We start from the raw sequence: 22,566 nt of genomic DNA on the forward strand, positions 1-22,566 counted from the left end.
GGTGGAGTTCACGTTTCACTTTCACCCAAAAATGACATCAAGACACACTATAATGGGATGTATTCACAAAAAAATATTATTATCCCTTATTTCTGTTCTACTGTAGTAGGCTACATCCGTATCAACACATGTGAAACACAATGTAGTCATTCTCTCATAAGTTAAAACTAAAAGGCCATTTCACTGTGAAGTAGGCCTAGTTAGACGATACATTTTTCCACCAGGCTACCCAGTGCTACCATCTAGTGGACATGTAAATGTGACAGAAATGCACCTGCTTGCTCGTTCCAACGGAAATATAAAGATGTTCATGATGTCATCCAAGCTTAGTATCGACCGTGTGTGTGTGTGTGTGTGTGTGTGTGTGTGTGTGTGTGTGTGTGTGTGTGTGTGTGTGTGTGTGTGTGTGTGTGTGTGTGTGTGTGTGTGTGTGTGTGTGTGTGTGTGTGTGTGTGTGTGCGTGCGTGCGTGTGCGTCATCATTGACATCTTGACATTACATTAGTTTCCGTTCGGTTAGACCATGATGACACTTTTAAAAAAGAGGGAAATGAGCAGGTGCATTTCTGTCATATTTGTATTATCCACTAGATGGTAGCATTGGGTAGCCTAGCCCTAGTGGATGAAGTGAACTGGCAGAAGAAGTGGCCTTATGCCATAATATAAATGCGTTACTTATTCATATTATTAATTCAAATTCATGGCAGGGCCTTTATTGCACCGCTCTTGCATTTTGTAAGACCGCCTGCTGAAATTACTAAATAATAAATTGAACCTCAAGTGTATCTTTTTTAAGTAGTCTAGTTAGTAAGTTGTAGTACACATGCAAGGGAGTTGTTATACGCACTCCCTACCCGGTGAGGGCAACCGTGCGCCTTAAGACGTTAACCTAGCTTCTTCTAGCATGCACGAAGAATCACCGTCACAGATAGCGTTGCCATGTCCGCTTATTATAAGCGACTTTGGGCTTCTTTTTCTGTAAAGTTACTTTTAAAAATTACCAAAAAACCGCAACCCGCCGCAACTGTTGCGGTTTTTGGGCTTCTTTCTAAAGTGTACTTATTTATTTAGGCTTGCTTCCATTTTTTTTTTCTCCCCTTTTTCCACTTTTTGCCCTCTTTTCTGTACTTTTTAATACCATGTAATTTACTTTCTTGTGAGGGTTGGGAGGGGGGGGGGGGGGGGGGGGGGGTTTGTGGGGGGGTCGTTTTTTTTTTTTCACAGAAAATTTGAAGAGTTCTGTCATTGTTTATCCTCCTCTAAAACTGACTTCTTCAATAAAAATTATGTGAAAATAAAATAAACCAGTGGTTCTCAAATATTTCCATGAAAATGTTTTGTGCCAGGGAATGTTTAAAGAATATTCCAAATATTCCACATTTTATTGCAAGAGTTTTTGAAAATAGCAGATGTACTAGCTCACAACGCGTCGCATCGCTTGTAGATCGGCTATTTTTAAAGTGCTCATGTGGTTGCTTTTTTGGGGGGCTTGTTTTCCTAGACCTAGTTGCTTATTTCTCTCGCAAACCCTGGCAACCCTGATCACAGAGCTATCCCGTCGTCTTGACATCATCCCTCCAAGGTGCTTAATAATTTAGGCAGCTAACTAAACCGTTTAGACCCGCACTTAACTGAGCCATTTTTGATACCAAATTCAGCTTGGGGAAAATTCGGGGCCTTTTTGGTGCTACTATGAAGGGAATCCAGCGCGTCGTCATCGTATCGGTGCTTTTCGCGTCTCTGCTGTGTGGTGCAGCCGAGGCGGCCAGGAGGAAAGAGTCCTCCAGCACCCAGAACAGCTTCCGACGGGCGGCCAACGGCATCTACCAGACCCTGAGCAATGTGTTCGGAGAGGACAACATCAGAGGACTGTACAAGGTTAGCGACCCCCCCGGCCACGGCCCGTCACACACAAACACCTGCTCTGCTCTCAACTGCCATCCCAGCAGCTTTTAATGCATGATGTAGTACTGTAGGGCAGCATGGTGAACAGAAAAGCGCGCCTGGTCCGACCACAAATACGGTACATGGTTGCCATTTTGGATAAGAAATGCGTGCAAGACCCAAGGAGTTCATCCTAATGAATCATTTTGTCTATTTAAGTGGATAGTCTCTTTGAACTGTTCCGAAGACACACTGTTTAATATGCAATGCATTGCAGAATACTGTCACCTGAAGCCTACCAGGCTACTGCTATCACAGATGGTAGAACAGTTATAGGCCCAGGTCGTGACAGCTGTCTTCTTAATTTCGATGTAATCCAAGATTGTCCCTGGGTCGAGAACACCTTGGTATGAATTTCCGTCAATGCAGCACTTCTCGTAAGGATAACAGGACAGGTGGGCACCAAAACCATCTGGGGAACTAGGGACAGCTGGGCACCAAAACCATCTGGGCACTAGGGACAACTGGGCATCAAAACCATCTGGGCACTAGGGACAACTGGGCATCAAAACCATCTGAGCACTAGGGACAACTGGGCATCAAAACCATCTGGGCACTAGAGACAACTGAGCACCACACCTATCTGGGCACCTGGACGAGTGGGCACTTTGGGGTGGAGATAACTGGGAACCTGGACAACTGGGCACCAACTGGGCGCTATGGACATGTGGGCACCTGAATTAGGATTCAAGAACAGTGTATTAAATATCACTTACCAACAACAAAGCAGCATGCTATAAGTTAAATAAACACTTGTGGACACAAATCCAAATTCAGGTGCCCACTCATCCAGGTGACCAGTTATCTCCACCTCTAAGTGCCTACATGTCCCTAGTGCCCACCTCTCCAGGTGCCCACTCATCCCAAAAACATGGTGCCCACTGCCCAGATGTCCCTAGTGCCCACCTGTCTTGTATTCCTTGTAAGGATGCACCATATAGCCTATTGTTTAATACATAATGTACTGTACATGTTCAGTGACATTGAAAGGATCAGGCAAATTGGGCCAGTCAATCACATATTAAAACACTTTTCTCCTTATTAGAAAACGCAGACTTGATGATAAGCATTCTCATGATTAATCTGGAAGAAAAACATTATAGTCCATCTGATAAATCACATAACTATTTAATGATTTCTTCCCACAGTTCACAGAAGTGCCATTAAAGTTGAGCCGACCAGAGTATTTTCTTTTCAAATGGAAATATTGACCTTTAGATATATGCAGATCTCCATATCACTATGTAGATACTGTTATTTTGTGTAGCAGGCAACTCAAATATTGCAAAGTCAATTTTAAGCCCCAACTTCCTGTATTTAAACCTAACATTACTTCCTTCCTGAATTGAGCAGCCCACATGTTAAGACTACTTTTAGATGAGCATTACTTGTATGTTGGACTCACTCCATATTATTTTTACAAAAAGAAAATGTGGCATACTTTCCACAATTAATAGTTTTCATGACAATTTCAAAATAACTTATTGTTTGTGTGCAGTATGTAATGCAATTCAAATGTTTGCCTCTGCGAGGCCAATGGCAGAATCAGCAGTGACATGGAGAACATGGCATCTGCCTAAGAGTTTAGTTAGAATGTAATAATTCAGTGGTTTTACTTCATCATCATCATCATCATCATCATCCAGTCTTTGCTTTCATTAGCTAGGCTAACCCTATCCCAACAAGTCATTTTGTATTCTTCCTGATAAGCACTCCCTCAACTGGAGTCCCAATAAACTGCAGTGCAAATGAGAAGAATCAATTAAATATCATTTATTGTTTAACTAATCAATAGCGTTTTATGTCATAGACATAGAGTTTCCTTACATCCACAATAGTACAGGCAATATGAAGATTTGGTTCGAGTTAGATATATATTTTGTTGGACCTACATAAGATACCAACCTGTATGCCAATGAGCCCCATATGCATTGGCTTATCCCATTGACTGCTGGTTATCACTGGTTACTTAATTTAAGTTTCGAGTACATTTTGATTAATGCTTGTATAATCCATTATTATAGGATTTAATATGAAAAGAAACATACTACTGTATGAATTCAAACATATTTTTTGCTTCCCAATCTGCAGTTCTTCTCTAAGACAACAGAGCGGTTTGTTAATGGAGTGGATGGATTCATTGACGCCATATGGAAGATCTGGACTGATCTACTGGATGTCATGGGCATTGACTGTACGTTTGTGTTTTTTAAGGTTATATTTGTGGCATTTATTTTACAACGGAGAACAATTGATTGCAAAGCATGTGTTTTTCTGCATTAAATGTTTTGTCTTATGGCAAGGTGAGTTTTAAAGACACAGCAATAATCTTACCTTCTCTCTCTTCTTCCATCCACTTTCTGTTGTTTGTATCCCCACGTTCTCTTCCACCAGCCTCCAACCTCAGCCACTACTTCAGCCCCACCTCCCTCACTAACTCCCCGGCACGTGCCCTGCTCCTCGTGGCCGCCGTGCTCCTGGCCTACTGGTTCCTCTCCTTGTTCCTTGGGGGTTTCTTTTACCTACTGCATGCCGTCTTCGGCCGGTTCTTCTGGCTCGCCCGGGTCACCCTCTTTGCCCTGTCCTGCCTCTACATCCTGCAAAAGTTTGAGGGCGACCCCGAGCGCGCCGTCCTGCCACTCTGCTTCATCATGGCCGTGTACTTTATGACGGGACCCGTGGGCGCATACTGGCGCAGGGGTGGTGCGTCGGCCTCACTGGAAGAGAAAATCGACCACCTGGACACTCAGGTCAGACTGCTCAACATAAGGCTGAGCCGCGTCATAGACAGCCTGGAGCGTACCGGGGACCAGTAGAGAGAGGTGGATTGTGGGCGGGGAGATACTGGGGAGGGAGGGGAGGTTACTCTGAAGGGGTAATATTAATATTTGATATCTGAAAATCTACCAGACTGTGTATGGTTCATTAAGTCCTCATGATTTTTAAAGCATTTACATCTGTCAAGAGGTACTAAGAAAAGGAGATGTGCAAGGTTATTTAAAAGAGAAAAGGAATTCAGCCCTAATCCTACATCTTCAGAGGAACTCTCAAAATGGGGTTACAAGTTTTGGGGGTTGCGATTTATGAATGAGCATATAAAATGTATGTTTGTTTCTTTTTACCTTTTTTGAATATTCTGAGGGGTAACTTATGGGTCTAATATTGTCTTTCCCTTTATATATGGGGTGTCTGAACACTTAAAGAGGCAGATCCACAGCCCAGGCAGTTTTAAACCGAGACTGGACATTTCCATGTTAAGCACGAATATCCCTGTCTATGGACATTGACTGAGAATGAAAATTGCGAATTTAGTGTTACATATACAGTACATTACATTACGTTTCATGAATTAAAATATCTAAAGATAATAATGGAAAACAAGGCAGGCGAGGCCTTGGGGCAGCCGATAGCAATGCTATCTATAAGCACGCTGTCCCGAGTTGTCAACCCATGGTGAACAAAGTAGGTTATTATTATCACCTGTTAAGAAATTCCTCGTCTGGAACAAAAACAGCATCTGTCCCCGACATACACAGGACGTTGAAAAAAACAAAACAACTCTGATCGGTCTGCTGGCTCATACAGCAGCAGGGTTAGGAAACTGCCTGGGCAGTAGATCTGCCTATGCTCCCTTTCTTCTCCTTTCTGAGGATATCAAAGTGGGACAGGGGTAGGGTTTGTCATCCAAACACTGTATTTGTGTATTTAGAAGGCAGCGAATGCGGTAGATGTTAGACGACTGATAGCAGGAAGAGCTATGACATATTTCCGTCCAAACAGTTTTAAGTGGCATAGATGTCACAGTGTCATTTAGTCTCCATTCCATAGAAGCGGCAGATATCAGGACCTCTTTTTCTTGTGTGCTTGAAAGAATTCATGCGAGTGTCATGCACAAGTAAGTGTGTGTGTCTGTGTGTCTGTATCTGTTTCTTGCTTGGGAAATGTTAAAAGCACTGGATATTGTGAAGTAGCCATCAGACTGGTAGAAAATGGGCGGACAGGCAGCAATATCTCAGGGACATGGACAGAAATAATCCATAAAACATTAGATATTGACATCAGCTGTATCAATCTCATACATTTGCAGCAATTAAGGATGAATGCTGCATGTATCCTTTCTGTTTTAACTAAGATCATGTCAGAATAGTCAATTCTGAACTAATGTTTGACTTGTATAGTACTGTATTTGCTGCCCTCACACAGGGACAAACAGGGCTAAATCACTAATCATTCCCCTAAATAACATTTGCAATTCTGTCCTTTTGCTACATTAAACACCACTGACATTAAAATACTGTTAGATGTATGTGTTAAGTAGGGATGTGCGCAGCGACTAATTTAATTGACGAGTAAACAATGTTTTTTTGTACATTTTTAATCGACTAATCTAAAGTGATGAACATCCTGTAGCTACATTGATTTACTGCATTGGGAAGTGAACCCACAGTGCTGCTGGGAATATCAGTGTTAACAATTTTGCCACGTATTTCTGCTCTTTTAAAGCAACATTTTATTAAGACATGAACGTAATTTCGGTGCAAAACATAAATGTGTAAAACAAAACTTGTCTATATACAATCGATATAAAAATCTATATTCTACTTTTAAACTAATAGTATTTCAGTATAAAACGTTTAGTAGAGGCAGCACCATTTAACCATTTAGTCAAGTAACCGCGCACATCCCTAGTATCAAGTTGCAATCTAGTCAAGCCATCGACCTTTGAGCAGGGGAACGAGTAGAAACGAAGGATTTATTTTGAATACACGTTCTTCACATTCTGCTCGCCCTTGTCCTCATATATGATTGGTATCTACAGTAACAATGTGTGACAGTTACATGGGGAATTTTAAGCCATGTGTCAAACGATTAGTTAAAACTGATTCTGGTATTACCTTTTCTCTGGAAAATTTGGCTTACAATCTCCAAAATTGTATTACTGTTTGTACCTTAGTGAATGATAGAGACTTGTACCAATACTTTAATGACAAATTTGCCACTACCCAAGCTAATGTCGACCTTCTATTTCATAGTGCTTCTGATGCATGCTTAGTCAATGTGCATGACTGTAACCAATCTTTTTTTACGTTCTGATCTTTTGATCTTGCCTTTTATTTATTTTTTACATTTCTCAAGTACTGTATTTTTCCTTCAACCATAGTTATATTTACAGTTATCCATTCCTATTATCCATTGCACTAAAGGACAAGTGACCCTAGCGCTGTGGTGATAAAAATCCAAGTAGACAATTTCATTGTCTCTTGTTAATTTGATTTAATTTATGAGCTTGCGACACAGAAATCATTAGAAGGGTGTCTGTGATGTTAGGTCTGAATTATTCATGGGTTTCACAGCAGCACAGTACCATTTGTGTAACACCAGAATAGGGTTTGGCCAGTTTGCTCTGTCAGTATGTTGTCTCTTTTCTTGAACTAAAAAGTTTTCACATATAGAATGTGTGGTTACTTAGCAACAGCCATAGAGCACACTGTAGTCACAGCATAGATTATACTAATAATGCAACTTCCAATCTGTTACTCTGTTAATATTTTGGTATGTCAATGGCATTTCATAACATGTCCACTGGAGGGCAGTCCACTGTTAGATGACATGCCATGAGGCTTGCAAAAATGGGACCTTTTGTGGAACAATTCTTCTTGATCAACCATCATAGAATTTAATGGAGCATTTTTTAAAGCACTATAAAAGCAGTTTTTTCCATTCAAATGCAGACTGTCTTGATTTATACACACTGTTAACACACTTTTGTGGTAATAGGCAAAGTTTAATATGGCCAATTTGTGCCCAACAAAAACTCCCTCAATTACCAAGATTTGTGGCCACAATTCCAAACGGCTTGCAATTTTCTTACATGCTGTCTAAACTTTTTATGCTTAAAATCTTACAATCTAAAAAAAGAATCTCATTTGAATGTTCCAAACTGTAAATTATATGCTTTTTTATCTTATTGTGAGCACTTACTGTGACTGGTAGTGCTAGATTAAGCCAGTTTTCCAGCCAGTTTTCCAGTATAGTGTGGATTTTCTAAGTATTTCAATAAGTCTGTATAGTTTGGGTCAACTTTTGCACTGATTACTATATTGACCAAACCATACACCTCACTTAGGGCAGGACTGGGAAATATTGTCTGGGATTTTGGATATCGTCATATTGTGATAAGTGTTGTCTCTTCTTCGTTTTAAAGACTGCATTATAGTCAGAATTTCTGAACTTACATGACTTGTAGTTGTTCTATTATTTACCTTTTATCCATGTATTTATTCGGTATATTGATTATTTATCAAACATGTAATTGTGTATTAAGTGAAAACCTCAAAAGTCATCCCCACAATATCGATATCGAGGTATTTGGTCAAAAAAATATATTACATTTTGGCCATATCTCCCAGCCCTTGCTCACACTATGATTCAGCCCAGATCCAGCCCCCGTTTTACACAAACATAGCCTAAGTATTTAAAATACCATGCCAAGGCCATAGAGTTTTCCATCAATACTTGTTATTTGTCACAGCATCATGTAAGAGTATTTAGGCAGTGACCTGTGTATATGTATTACTGATAATGATGTGTAATTTGGTGGATAATATTCATGTACACTGTAATTTAAGTAAGATTTGACCTGGCCTCCCAATGCATCTCTGCAATTATCTTGTTGCTATTCTAGGTCACTGGGGTAATCTTGCTTAGCTGCGTTGGAGAGGTCCAGCTCTCTATTGTATAAAAGTTAATCATATTTAATGTGAAATAGTAAATCAAGACCCATGTTTCTTTCAGAGAAAAGGAGACAGATGTCTCTGAATATTATATACAAAATCATTCAAACCACTTTAGTTGCGCACAGGAGTGAGTCGCACACCAAAACAGCAGATCTATCACGGTGCATTGTGAGCTCGTAGATCAGCTATTTTTGGTGCACGACACGATGCAAGACACACAAGTTTAACCCAGGCTTGAAATTGCAGTAAGAGATATTTTTTTTGTTAAAACAAAAAATGTTTGTTTAAAATGTTAAAAGGTACTTTCTATAGTGTTTATTCAACAACAGTGGTCTGCTCGTCTCTCCAGCTCTTTAGTAAACTGAAAATAAATGTTCAGGGGTCATCAATTTCATCTAATCAGGAGAGGGAACCCATTTATCAGCTTTGATTTGATAGTGTTACAATTTCCTTTTTTCTTTTTAAATTCACTGTAAAGGCATTTTGTTTACTAAAAAGCTAGAGAGACAGGGAGACCCGTTAAAGAAACATTCTAAATTCTAAAACAATGATTACCATAGGAATATTGAGCTATTTAAAACAGAGTATTTTAACAAAAACAATATCGCTTACACACCCTTTATTAAGTGGGATGAGATGCTCGTAGTTGTTACTAAAATGGCGGTTCATGCCCATTTCTGAGAAAGTAAATTCCCAACCATCTTAAATGCCCCAGGAACAGGCTTTACTGATTGGTTTCTGTCAATTCTAACCTTTTCTTGAAATGCAAGATATATCGTATGCTTTAAGTTGCTACTAGATAAAATCCCTTAATACTTGTAACTAGACGTTATGCACTGTCTAATCCATATCTGTGATCATGACCAGCTGAGATTCTACAGTGAAATATGACATGCATTCTCTGTTGAGATTGAATGACCATTGGCATTGCAGTGAGATAGAAAAAGAAGAACTCCATCTTTTTAAATTTATGTAGCCTATTTTAGATGTGCTGTGCCAAGAAGTTTTCCTTTTTGTCTGTACAATGCTTCTTCAGTTCAAGCACTTAACTCTCTACTCAAGACTCGAGTAGAGGACAAGAGGACATAGTCATTTTCTTTTGCATTCCCCTCCTATTTTTAGAAACTTTATTTGAAGATGTTCTGTACTAAAGTGATGTGGGGTGTGCCAACCCCTTTTGCCTGCCTGTTGTCAATTGTGTATCATGTGTTGGAATGTGTTTGTGGAGAAATCATCCTTTTCAAAGAGATGTTTTACAGTGAAAATGAGGTCCAGATTTGAATAAAATTAACTTAATCACCAAAGTTCCTCGTTTATTCAATTTTCTTCACTTCGAGGAAAGGGTGTGGTTCTGAAATAAAACAGTTTTTGTTTAATCATTTTCCAAATTGTTTAATCAAATGGAGCCAATTAAAATCTCTTCTCATATAGTATCTCATATACTGTTAATGTTAATCTGTATGATAAGAGTATGTTAATACTCTTCTATTGAGACATTTAGATCGTGTCAAAGGTCATGTCTCACCTAGACACAGGATCTGACACGGATTTTGACCTGATGGTAGAGATTCAATTTATCCCCTGAGCAAGCAGGGGATAAAATGTCACTGGTAAAAATGTCAGCACTTGCAAACGAAACCGCGGTTGAAGAGGAAAGTTGCATAGTGCAGCTTTAACTACAGAGTGTGGATTTAAACTGGACTGTTTTCCCACTTAAACCCGCTCTTCCTCTTCATTGTACGTCAAAAGAAAATAGCCGATCTACAAGCTCACTATACCAAATATTGTCCATTTTGTCCGTTTGTTTACTGTTGAGTGGGGAAACAATGTTGCACATTAAACTAATCATCTGGGGACCCCACAAAATAATTTGGGGAACCCCAGTTTGGGAACCAGTGACCTACTGTAGCGTAAGGATCAAAAGTCTAGGGATGTGCAAAGAATACAGTAAATGCCTTTAAAAAGGCCCTTTATTTTTATATACAGTACTGCATATACACACATGTGTATACTGTACATATACACACCTTTTGTATGACAAAGTATTATCCCGTTGTAAAAAAAAATCACTGATCACAGGGCTGAAGCAGACTTAAACTGAAATAATTTATCATCGTGCATCAATGCCTAATCAACTGGCGACCTTGATTCTATTCTTGTGTAAGTACATTTACACAATTGCCTACATTCTAAGCAACTAGATGCCTTATTTGGCTCCATAAAAGGTATTAGAAGCCTGCCATGGTTTCACTTGCATAAAACTAAGCCTGGTTTTACCTGGTCATTACCAACACTGACAAAACCACTCGTTACATTTGACAAGGTTTGCTTTCTGGAAACAATTCTAGACTGCCATAATCCGATTACGTTTCTTGTCTGTTTTGAGTTATTATTAGCGCGTTGGAGTGAGTGGTTAAAGCCCTATGTCTAATAATTCAAAATATATATTAAATAAAGTGATATTTCTGCAACTTTTAAGTATATTTAGAATCACCTGAGAGTACACCTTATCTACCTATCGTCTTTAACTCAGAATATACAAAAGGCCTGAACTTGCACTCTAGTAACATTTGAATACTGTACATTACTACCTAAAAACATATAGTTTTCACTCAACTTGCTTGTGTAACCTAGCTAGCTTGGGTTTATGATCTGGCTAACCATAACTTTTCACATTCATATTTATGAGGAACTCAAACTCTGGTCTAAATGTGGAATTATACAGTTCTGACATAATTACAAGATGTGCCCTGGTTTCCCCTAAACACCTCCTGAAACTTAACTTTCATATTCACCACGTCCTTTCAGTCAAAAGTGTCCCTGTATGACAAGTGTAATCCTATTGGCATGTGCCCTGGAGTCTTGGTCCACAAGTTATTAAATTAAGCTCATGAGTCTTTGTCTGGGGATTAGCTAATTGAATTCAAATATAAGATCCTTGCCCATGGTTACAAGGTTGTTGCTGTTTTTTTGGGGGGGGTTTACTCTGGTTTGAAGAAGTCAGTGTCTTAAAGGTGTAATGCTGGCAAATACAAAATATACAAAGCTACAGCATATTTGTAGCTTTGTACCTGTTGTAGCTTTTGTAGCAGCAACAAACATCAGATGTTTCTTTGTATCTTCATGTCGCTGGCTTCTATTGAAAAAAAATGGTAGCCTGTATTTTTGTAGCTGCCAGTGTGATCGCAGCATTAGTGATTTTTTATTTTATTTTAAATAGTCTAAATGTTATATTCTGATACCAATCATTAGACTGCTTGTTCAATACCAGAGTCTCTCCAGCTCTTAGGTAAATAGAAAATGCATTTTCAGGTCGGGATACCAATGACATTCAATCAGGAGAGAGAACTCATACAGGATAAACAAGTGAAATTGGAAGGGAGGACATAAAGAAGTGAGCAGACATAATTGTATCTGGAACACCCTAAAACTGAAGCTGATAAATGGGTACCCACCTGAAAATGTACAGCGAGAGACCCCTATTATTGAACAAACACTATATGATTACTATCAGAATGTAGAGCTTTAATCTTTTAACAAAATACTTTACTTGTTTTAACCAAATCATCACTTACACTACCTTTAACCACACTGTAACTGCAGATGGTAGCTACCTAGAATTGGTGGTAGTTGAGCTGAAGTTGATTTGTCAGAACTGTTAAGGATATACCCCCCCACAAACCCACCCCTTTATTTCAAAAGTGGACAACTTCTTGCATCATCTCCTAATCTGAGAAGCAACCTAATTGACCATCTCTAGTCCACTCTCATTTTAGTGTCTAGTTCTTCTAATGTTGATATGAATGGACATAATGGGCATCCAGGTGGCTAAGTGCTGAGAATCTTGTCTAGGGTGTGTTCCACATACTCATGACAAAGTGTAATTTAGGCTTTAGGTGCCTATCCAGTGCATGCCCTTTGTGTGTCATCACATTTCTGTCACTCCTTTCTTTACAGAGGAGTGACAACTCCTCTGTATACTGTCCAATAGAAATAAAAGAATAGAGATGGCGTCCACATCCATCGATGCTGTTGCTTTGGTTATGCTCAGGTCAGGCTGGGTCAGAGTCTGCATGTGTTTTTAGAAGCGCGACACCACTTTAATGTCTAGTCCAGAGGTGCCACCTGAACCTGTCCCAGATCCCTGAAACTGACCTGATCCCTGGGCCAAGTGGATATGGTGGAGACCCGTGTTGAAACTGGCACATATCAGGTTAGTGGAGTCGCTGGGGGCCAAAGAAACCAATGGGCCAGCACCATCCAGAGTCAACGTTCCTAAGCAGACTGGAGATGCAAAAGGTGCGCGAGAGGTCAGGACAAGTAAATTATATTTACGTACTGTACATTCATTTAAAATAATCTTCTAAAATATCTTCTTTCTTTATACAGGTGTGTGCATAGTACTGTACGTATGAATCTTTATCAGTTCTTGTGTTCTCTGTAATTCCTTCTCTGTTACCTGCAGTATTCTGGTCCCAGATTTTAAGGGAGCTGTCGTGGGAGGAGGTTGCCACCATGGGATTGGCACCAGGAAGGGGGGGTATAAACATACAACAGGCTGTGGTCTCGAGGTGCCCTCTGTACTCCACAACCTTACAGCCAGGCTGACGCAGATCCCATAGCTACACATGCATGCGCACAGACACGCACACACACACATACACACACATCTCAACATCTCTTAACATATAAAGCAATATGCCATTGACCATTTTCACAAGGCAGCCATTTTGTTCTTTGTTTGGTCATTTTTGTGAGGGTGGGAAACAAGGGTCCAAGGTTGAAAGTGGTTAAGTCTGTCTGTGTTTTTTATAAATATTTTTAAATAATAATACTAAATAAAAACTACATTGGATGCACTGGGACACAGTTTCTTTTTTCCATTTCCTGAAAAGTAAGAGTTTTGGATGTACAAGATTTCCACCCGACAGCAACAATATGGTCAACGTGGGGCACTTGTTCACACAGTGTTTACTTTGCACTGGGATCAACTTTTACTAGACAGAATGGCAAGATTGTAATTGTGAAAGCTATTTGAAAGCTGAATTATCTGTCTACATCTATTCAGACCCCATACGCTTTCCCATCTCACCGTACTCTCACAGCCCTGGCCTCCAAAGCCATTGCTGCTGGACACCAGATAGTTGCCATTAGAAGAAACATCACAGTGGGTCTGAATGTACTGCTTGGCTGGGAAAGTATTGGTCACTTGCCACGTGCGACTGTCCCATACCCTGCATGCACACACATTATTAGATGCATTCGCACAAAAAGAATCACTATGAAAGACAGTCTGATGTAGATCATTGAAACATGTTTTAACCACTTAAACCCTACTTCGTTGACCGGGTCCCCCAGGGGTCTACAGTTGGTCCCCTCCTTTAGTTCCCCTCTGCACCAAATCTCTTGGACGAAAATAGCCGATCTACAAGCTCACAGTGAGCTTGTAGATAGTTTTCACTGAACGTACACCTATATTGTTCGCTTATCATGTCATGCTCAGAATAGGGACACAAGGGTTCATGTGTTCAAACAACAAATAATCAATACTTAATTAGTGATAGAACGATGCTGGCCAGACATCACATCAGTTTAACTGGGATAGTATCTACTTCTATCTAAGGGAATAGTTTTGTACCTGATGGTTTTATCCTCAGAGGTCTGTACTATAGAAGAGCTGCCTGGCACCCAACACACATGAGTCACCTGGAATGACATGATAAAAAGGTTAAGGGCTGTTTTATATTGATTACAATCTTTGCGATTATTCTATAGATTTTTTTAATTTTTTTTCTTCAGATTAATCAATCATCTTGAAGGGCATGTGTTGATATTTCTTAATACATATATCACCTAATCAACGTGAAATAAGTAATAATAATTCCCTATTTTCTACTTCGTCCTACAATGGTGTCATGCAAAAATTAAAAATAGCTGATCTACAAGCTGACAACATGCCACACGTGAGCTTGTAGATCAGCTATTTTTGCTATTTTAGAAAAACGATTCTTATTCTTTCGGATAAATCCCATCAGGAGCCGCCACAGCGGATCATCTGTTTCCATTTGTTCCTATTTTATGCATCTTCCCTGGTCACTCCAACCACCTGCAGGTCTTCTCTCACTGCATCCATAAACCTCCTCTTTGGCCGTCCTCTTCTCCTCTTGCCTGGCAGCTACATCTTCAGCATCATTCTCCCAATGTACCCCTCATCCCTCCTCTGCACATGTTAAAACTTTCTCAACCTCGCTTCTCTTGCTTTATCCCCAAACCTTAAAATCTGGGCTGATCCTCTAATTTCTGATCTTGTCCCTCCTTGTCACTCTTAATGAGATTCATAGCATCCTCAATTCTGTCACCTCTAGCTCCGTCCCATCTTTTCCTCAGTGCCACTGTTTCCAAGCCATACCGCATGGCTGGTCTCACTACCTACCGTCTTATACATCTTCCCTCTCACTCTTGCTGGTACCCTTCTGTCACAAATCACTCCAGAGTCCTTGGCATAATCCCTTACTGCTGCTCACTAATTGTCACCTCTCCTCTTAGCCTAGCTTTTACTACTCTTTCCCATAGCTCCATACTGTGGCTTATCAACGTCACACTGTACCTCTGTAGTTACTACAATACTGTATAGTATAGGTATACAGTGGGGTATATTTGTTTTAGATCAAGTTTACACAATTTAGATTTGTTTGGATGCTGCAAACACTAATTATATACCCCATATTTGTGATTTATAATATAGCAGATGGTATTGTGTGACTGCTTTTGTTCTTGACAATGGGTACCAGTATATTTCTCTCTACTGTTCAGGCATCATCTTGCTTTGCATTTTTGAAAATCGATAATTTTATTCAAATTAAATTGATTATTTTAAACATTTTTTTGTACTAAATTCTTATACCACGATTTTGTAACCCATATTTTTCACCCAGTGCCAATTGCCTAAGCATGTAATCCTGGACGCTACTCTCACTCTGCCAGCCTGGGGAGAGCCCCGAACTGAGCTCATGTATGCTTCCTTCAATGCATGAGGAGTGAGCAGGCCGCTTCTTATCACCTGACAGGGGGGGGGGGTTTCCCCGGTAGGACGTAGCGGGTGGAAGGAACACGTTATCCCAACCAGTTCCTTTCCCCTCCATCAGGTGCCCCGGCTGACATGGGGAAGCCAGTATAGAGAGGGTGAGGGTAGGGGACACGTGGAGAACATGCAAACTCCGCACAGAAAGGCCCTTTCGCCAAGTAAATTGATTAATTTGAGTAACTGTTGCAACCCAAGGATTTAGTTTAAAGTCTACAAGATCTGAGCTATAGGCACAAAAGCTATAATGAATGGTGTGTTGAATGAAAGCTTTATGCTTTTTTGACATACTTATCCCCCAAGCAGTGTAAACATGCTGGCTTCAAATTGTTTGGCAAAAGCATATATCATGCAAACACACACACACAATTCTCACCAGGTTTCTGGATACGTTGTGTTTCTGTTCACACTCTGCAGATTCTATATCCCACAGGCACATGTAGTTGTCCCGGGAACCACTGCACAGCTTCCTCCCATCTAAGATATAGACAGAACAATGATAATGCACTGACATATTGACACTGTCGGTGGAAACCTTGTATGTCCAAGACAGTTACTTTTAAGGAAATGAAAAAAAAATCTGTGTTCCAATGTATCCAATGTAGTTATTTAGTCAGAAGCTCTTGTTAATACATTTCATTGTGTTGTGTCATGTGTTAAATCCACAGACAGTCTTAACAACTTTCAAAAGGTAGCGTTTCTCAAACTTTTTCAAAACTCATTCTTTTTTTCACAAATAGGGAAGATAGCAGACCTAGAACCCAACAACACATTGCATCGCGACCTGTTGTGAGCTTGTAGACCTGTTATTTTCGTTATTTTGTGCCACACTGTCATATGAAGAAGTGTGAAGTAGGGCATTCATTTATGAAGAAAAAAAAATGTATATGGAGATACAAGGTTTCCGTCCTAGCAGCAGCTTCTTTCTGTATAGTGAAATGCTATTAAAGTCAGTGTTTGGGCTTCAATTTGGTTAACATTAACGTGTTTTGTAATGTAATCTGGTGAAATTGTTTCGCAGTTTTCTTGTCTGTACCAGGGCTGACAGCTATTCCGTTGACCACCAGCTCATGTCCACAAAATTCCTGAATAGGTTCATCCCCCTGGTTTAAGTCCCACATCAAAATACTTTTATCACGTGATGCACTGAAGATCCATGTGCTGCCTGGATAACACAGGACCTATAAGATAATGGGTGAGAAGAGAAAAATCACACTTTTCCCCTAAATACACACTGAAATATAATAGCCAGCACAGGACACTATAAGACATCCATCTAGAATTTGTAAAATCTTTAAACATGCTAACATTTCATTATGTCCACACACATACCCCTAAACATTACCTTGGTAACCTCTCGATTGTGACCCTGGAAGGACTGACACATTGTCCCCTGTCTCCAGTCGTACACCACCACAGCCTAGGGATACACAAACATACAGCACATGTTTATTACCTACACCAAGGAGGTCTTGTTTTGACAGTCGAATGTATGCCTGTCTGTTAGCAGGATATCGAGCCGTTATTAACAGATTAGCATACACAACTTGGTGGAAATGTTGGTCCTGGTCCAAAGAACTTTGCAAGCAGATTGTCTAAAAGGGGGGCGTGGCCTGACACAAAAAATGCAAATAACTTGCATAAAAAAAGGTTCATCATGGGGCAGGAAGAACTGATTAACTGGTCACTGGTTTCATTGTCAACCTCCAGAGGCCACTGAGCGTTGGTACCCCATTTGTAGACTAATGCATCATGAAGCTATATTGGCCAAAAGAAACACTGCAACACCTTAAACTGCCGCCACCTTGGTGGAGGTCTTTGCTCTGCTGAATGCATTTTCTAGGATTACTATGTTTTTCCAATTAAACAGATTGACATCAAACCACAATCCCTAAATATTGCAGGTAACATGGAAACAACTGAAGACATGTAGTATCCTAGTCTATTAAAGGGGAATTTCGGACTAGGCTTTTTCTTACCTTTTATATGATGTTATTATATCCTAGGACGAGTGGTACAGTAGAAATGTTTCATAACTCCATACATAAAAACCTGAGCGGACGGTCCATGCTCTAGATCGCGTATTTTAATAGCTTTTTTTGTGTTCAAAACCTGTCACGGGTGAAATCTCGTCTAGCACGACCTCCTGTGGAGCACATTCAAGACAAACACAGTGGAGAGTGTTCTGTCATTAAGAACGTCAGATCTCACCAACAACAAAAGAAAAGCTATTAAAATACGCGATCTAGAGCATGGACCGTCCGCTCAGGTTTTTAGCTGCGGTGGACTCGGTATGGAGTTATGAAAATGTTCTACTGTACCACTCGTCCTAGGTCTAGGATATAATAACATCATATAAAAGTAAGAAAAAGGCTAGTCCGAAATGCCCCTTTAACTCACATGAGGCCACCCTAATGTCTAAATCAAAAGGTATGATTCTGTTCCAATATTACCATCTTGCTTAGAAGAGTGTTTTGCATAGTGTTTATTTGTAAAGATTTGTGTCTGCTTAAGTCTTCAGTCTGATAGCTCAGCACAAAACAGACTCTTTGGCCATATTCGCAGAGTGGCCCTTTTGCTAAAGAGCAAAATGGTCGCTATGTGAATACAGCCAATTATGTAAAGGTCTGTGATAGCCGGGGCAACCTCTGCCTGTATGAAGTCATTAATGATTTAAATCAAGAATTCTGGTGTCATCTGCCCCAATTCTCTTACATAGGTTGCTGTTTTGTTTTCCGTTTAGTTTTTTTCTCTAACCTGGTCACTCCCTCCAGATACACAAAGATCTGGACTGAGGTTGGTAACAGTGTTGATGGATCCTTGATGGGCCGGCTCATACTGTACCACCTGACTGTCAACAGGGCTATCTTCCCCATCTCCTCGTGAGGCCCTGTACAGAAAAACAATCTATCATAGTAAGCAATCAAACACAACAACATGTATACCATAAACGTACATGAATGCGAGTGTATGCACAGACCTTCTATTTACCCTTTTCTTTATTTTGTAGTATAGGTATACAGAGGGGTATATTTGTTTTAGATTAAGTCTACACAATTTAGATTTGTTTGGTTGCATTATTATCCTGCAAACACTAATTATATACCCCATATTTGTGATTTATAATATAGCAAATGGTATTGTGTGATGGTGATGCTGTGATTATGGTATAATGTACAAGCCACGGACAGAATATTTTGTACATCAGCTGTCTCATGATTTCAAATCAAAAATGTATTTGAAGGTTCAACATAGCATGAATACTAAGTCAAGTAAAGCGTTGGTGTGTCATTCTCACCTGTAAAGTTCGGATCTCTTGCGGAACTTGCTCTGAAGTTTGCCCATGTCTGTGATACAAATCAGCAACCACATCACAAAAGGACAATACAATCGATCAGGGAAGATAGTCAATAAAGTTTGTGGAAAATTCTCACTCCCGTCCAGTCCGAGTTTGGGCGCAAACCAAGTAGGCACACCTGGGCTGATTAAATGAGGCCCACCTGAAAAGGCCCGGATTCATGCACAGGCTCACGGGGCTGCAGCCCGGGGCACCAAGCGCTGGGGAGCTCAAAACCCCTGGCAGCACCAAACAACTACACTTTTGTTTTCCCCCCATCCCATCCCGTGCCTGCATGCCTCGTGCCTCTGTACCTGACATTCAAGACTCTCATTCACTGGTCTGCTCATTATCACTACATCATACTGACATTTTAGTGTGCTACAGCAGTCTAAAAATGTAAGCGGCCACCTACAATAAGGTAAGGGGCCACCTACAATAAGTTGCTCTTTGCGAGCTTTACGTTTCAAAAAGCTAGAAAGAGCTTCTGAATGACAGAATCAATAGATTATTATCGCTGCCTCTATTGTGCTATTTTATATTCTTATAATTTGAATTTGCACTGAAGGCATGTAATGTCGTTGATTTGAAAATAGACCCTATATCGGTACTGTAACACTGTCACAGAACCGGGTCGTAACCCCTGGCACCAAAATCCGGCCCTGCACCATAGTTGCAGCAGGTGACCTTTTTTCATTTGTTTGAGGCATGCATGCTGGATTGGAGTCTGTCTCTGAAGCATTGTTTAAGTAAGTGTATTTTTAGTTAAGACTGTTTTTCGTTGTTTATTGGTGGTGATTAGTATTTTGGTTAGATTCATTAAATATTTTAGTTTAGTGATGTTTTCTTTACCATTTATAACATAAAATCATCTGTGAAAGACATGATCTGTATTTAACGTCTGTGCAGTCAACAATTCATTGTTCCATTGATTTGATCTACATCTGCATCCTCATGCTTTGACTGGTGTGCCTAATGCCGATGTCCAGGCACCAGGAAAGAGTTTAGAAGGTATTTGAAAAGTTAGATTTGAAATGAATTAAATATAATATATATATATATATATAATATACACTTTAAGTAACCCATTAGAGAAAATGGGGGAGGACTATTAATTGCAAGTTCTACTTTGTTGACCCATTTAACACAAGCGGGCAAGGTTGCAGTTGATTTAGTTTAATAACCTTGTAATAGTCAGTGTGTTCTTAGTATGTGAAAACTCATTTTTTATCATTTTAATTTAATCTCATGAGTTGCATGCACCATTAACCTGTTTATAGCAATTTAGGGTTAACATGCTTTGCATACCATGCAATAACACCTGTTGCAGAATGTTTATTTCACCTTTAAGACCAACATGAATGGCGACTGAGGTTAAACTAGTGGTTCCCAAACGTTTTAGCTCGAGACCCAAAAGAGAAATTTGATGTCCCAAGCTTGTGAAAATAGCAGATCTACAAGCTAGCTCACAATGGCGTTGTTCTCACTATATCTTAAACATTTTTTTCCTAATTCATGAAATTCCTTAGATTGTTGTAATCGGTTATGACATTCTTCCGAATTAGTTTTTTGTTTATAACAAATTGTGAATTTTGTGGGATTTTTTCTAAAATGTTTTGAAATCATAATTAAAAACAAAATCTCGGAAACACAAAATAAAAGCAATGTTTACTTGCGACCCATAAAAATTGGTCAGCGACCCAAACATGGGTCCCGACCCACTGTTTGGGAAACGCTGGGTTAAACCATCCGCACAAACACATTGACACATATAAGCTCCTTCATCCTTGTCTGATGTAATTCCCAGAATCCCAACCAAGCAGCAGGAAAAGACACTGCTAAAATCCTATTAAAGCCGCATCATTAGGACTTAGTGCTATGCAGACACCTGCTGCGAACTGTCTACTACCATGTACCATCCATGACCCCAAGTCGTTATGTTTCAGTACACATTTCAAACAGCAATGGGAATTCTTTAGTCCCCTTCAACAGGGGGTCCGGGACCCCTAGGGGGTCCTCAGAGTTACTACAGGGGGGTCGCCAAATCTTTGTGTGATATGATTATTGTTTTCACATTAACCACTAGCATCCCTTTTCTGAGGAGAACGTTGGCCACAAATAGCCGATCTACAAGCTCACAACATTGGAAAAGAGGTTTGGTGTAGAGGGGGAAAAGAGCAGACCAAGTACAAAAAAAAGTTTAATCTGAAACACAATTTCATACAATATAGAGGAGGGGGTCCCTGCTGCATCTCTCTCTCGGCTATGGGGTCCGTGGCCTGAACAACACTGAAGACCCGTGCTTTAGTCTATAGACAGAATGAGCGAAGATTTCTTACCTGTCACCGGCCCGGGCAGCAGGCGTGGTCGCTGATGGGTTGTTGGGGTTGGTTAGCTCGCTAGCATGCTAACTAATCTGTCTTTATCTCTCATGCCAAAAGACATGAATGAACGATTATCGTACAAATCCAAACGTACAAATGCGAATCCGCGATGGTGCCATTGGCAAAAGGTGAGAAGATGATATACCATTTACCTTTTAGGTTAGAATGGCAAAGGATAGAGAAGTATGTTCAAACTGCAGAGGACCCATCCTACTTTCCTCTCCTTAGCGACGCTTCCCTGTAACTAAGCGAAAAGGAGGTCACCTGACCACACGATCGAGTCTCTCCTTCAAAATAAAAGCTGGCAGCCGTTTTGCACCGAGGTCTCAAATCGCACATCGGCTCATTCAAATTCAAGTATGATATTGATATAGTATATTGTACACAAGATGCTTAAGGAAGAAAAAGCATTTCATCATGGTCCAATGTTTAACGTATAGCTTGTATATCCAAATGTTTGTTTGTGTTTTCATTTAATTTGACTGTAAACTGCACTGGACAAGGACCCCTTAGCTGAGAGAAAGAACATGAGAAATGAAACAGGGACCCCCACTACATATTGTATAAAATTGTGTTCTTCTTAGGTTTCATAGATATCTTCATAGACTTGTTTGACAGCACTGTCAAGCGGTTCATGTTAATGTGTTTGTTCAGACATTAACCACTTAAACTGTCATTCTGTCAATACAATAGTAAACTTGACCTTTCACTCTGTGCTTGGTCTGTTATTCTTTCCACATTCCACATTCTACAGTCTACACACCAAACAAACCTCTTTGCCGAAAATAGCTGATCTACAAGCTCATTGTAAGTTGCTGTTTTGTTTTGTAAGTTCTCCTCAGAATATGGATGGTAGGGTTCAAGTAGTTAATGCAACAAAACAAAAAAAGATCCTATCACACAAAGATTTGGCTTGCCTAGCTTTGGAAAGTCTTATTACTGTATGTACACTGACTAAATTAATGTTCAAGACTGAAATTGAAGTTTTGTCTTAGTTTTGTGGACATGACCTTTCGAGATAGGCTGGCCTTTCCAGGTTAGATCGTGTTATGACATATATTATATATGGATCCATGAAACAAAA

The 22,566-nt window shown here is 39.9% G+C and overlaps 2 protein-coding genes across 2 annotated transcripts; one reads left to right on the plus strand and one right to left on the minus strand.

Annotated features, from left to right (window-relative positions):
* Positions 1-1,548: 1,548 nt before the first annotated feature.
* On the plus strand, positions 1,549-10,047 carry bri3bp (bri3 binding protein). The gene is made up of 3 exons (XM_084054081.1): positions 1,549-1,877; positions 4,035-4,137; positions 4,338-10,047. The coding sequence occupies exons 1-3, from the start codon at positions 1,692-1,694 to the stop codon at positions 4,757-4,759; spliced, it is 711 nt and encodes a 236-aa protein (XP_083910207.1). The 5' UTR covers positions 1,549-1,691; the 3' UTR covers positions 4,760-10,047.
* Positions 10,048-12,465: 2,418 nt separating this feature from the next.
* On the minus strand, positions 12,466-21,687 carry wdr31 (WD repeat domain 31). The gene is made up of 10 exons (XM_084054735.1): positions 21,438-21,687; positions 19,060-19,108; positions 18,519-18,651; positions 17,107-17,181; positions 16,798-16,942; positions 16,138-16,238; positions 14,319-14,386; positions 13,773-13,914; positions 13,140-13,302; positions 12,466-12,964 (listed from the first exon to the last, which is right to left on the minus strand). The coding sequence occupies exons 2-10, from the start codon at positions 19,104-19,106 to the stop codon at positions 12,762-12,764; spliced, it is 1,077 nt and encodes a 358-aa protein (XP_083910861.1). The 5' UTR covers positions 19,107-19,108; positions 21,438-21,687; the 3' UTR covers positions 12,466-12,761.
* Positions 21,688-22,566: the final 879 nt, after the last annotated feature.

The sequence above is a fragment of the Gymnoscopelus microlampas genome (genome assembly GCF_963454915.1).
Source record: "Gymnoscopelus microlampas genome assembly, chromosome: 4".
NCBI classification, from domain to species: Eukaryota; Metazoa; Chordata; class Actinopteri; order Myctophiformes; family Myctophidae; genus Gymnoscopelus; species Gymnoscopelus microlampas.

Excerpts from the sequence above, each read along its gene's own strand:
- bri3bp (XM_084054081.1), top strand. The coding sequence starts at position 1,692 with ATGAAGGGAATCCAGCGCGTCGTCATCGTATCGGTGCTTTTCGCGTCT. Across the intron at positions 1,878-4,034 it reads ACATCAGAGGACTGTACAAG|TTCTTCTCTAAGACAACAGA; the intron begins GTTAGCGACCCC and ends CCCAATCTGCAG. Across the intron at positions 4,138-4,337 it reads GGATGTCATGGGCATTGACT|CCTCCAACCTCAGCCACTAC; the intron begins GTACGTTTGTGT and ends CTCTTCCACCAG.
- wdr31 (XM_084054735.1), bottom strand. The coding sequence starts at position 19,106 with ATGGGCAAACTTCAGAGCAAGTTCCGCAAGAGATCCGAACTTTACAG. Across the intron at positions 13,303-13,772 it reads GCCAGGGCTGTGAGAGTACG|CTATGGGATCTGCGTCAGCC; the intron begins GTGAGATGGGAA and ends ATGCATGTGTAG. Across the intron at positions 12,965-13,139 it reads CTGGGACCAGAATACTGCAG|TCTGCTTAGGAACGTTGACT; the intron begins GTAACAGAGAAG and ends TTGCATCTCCAG.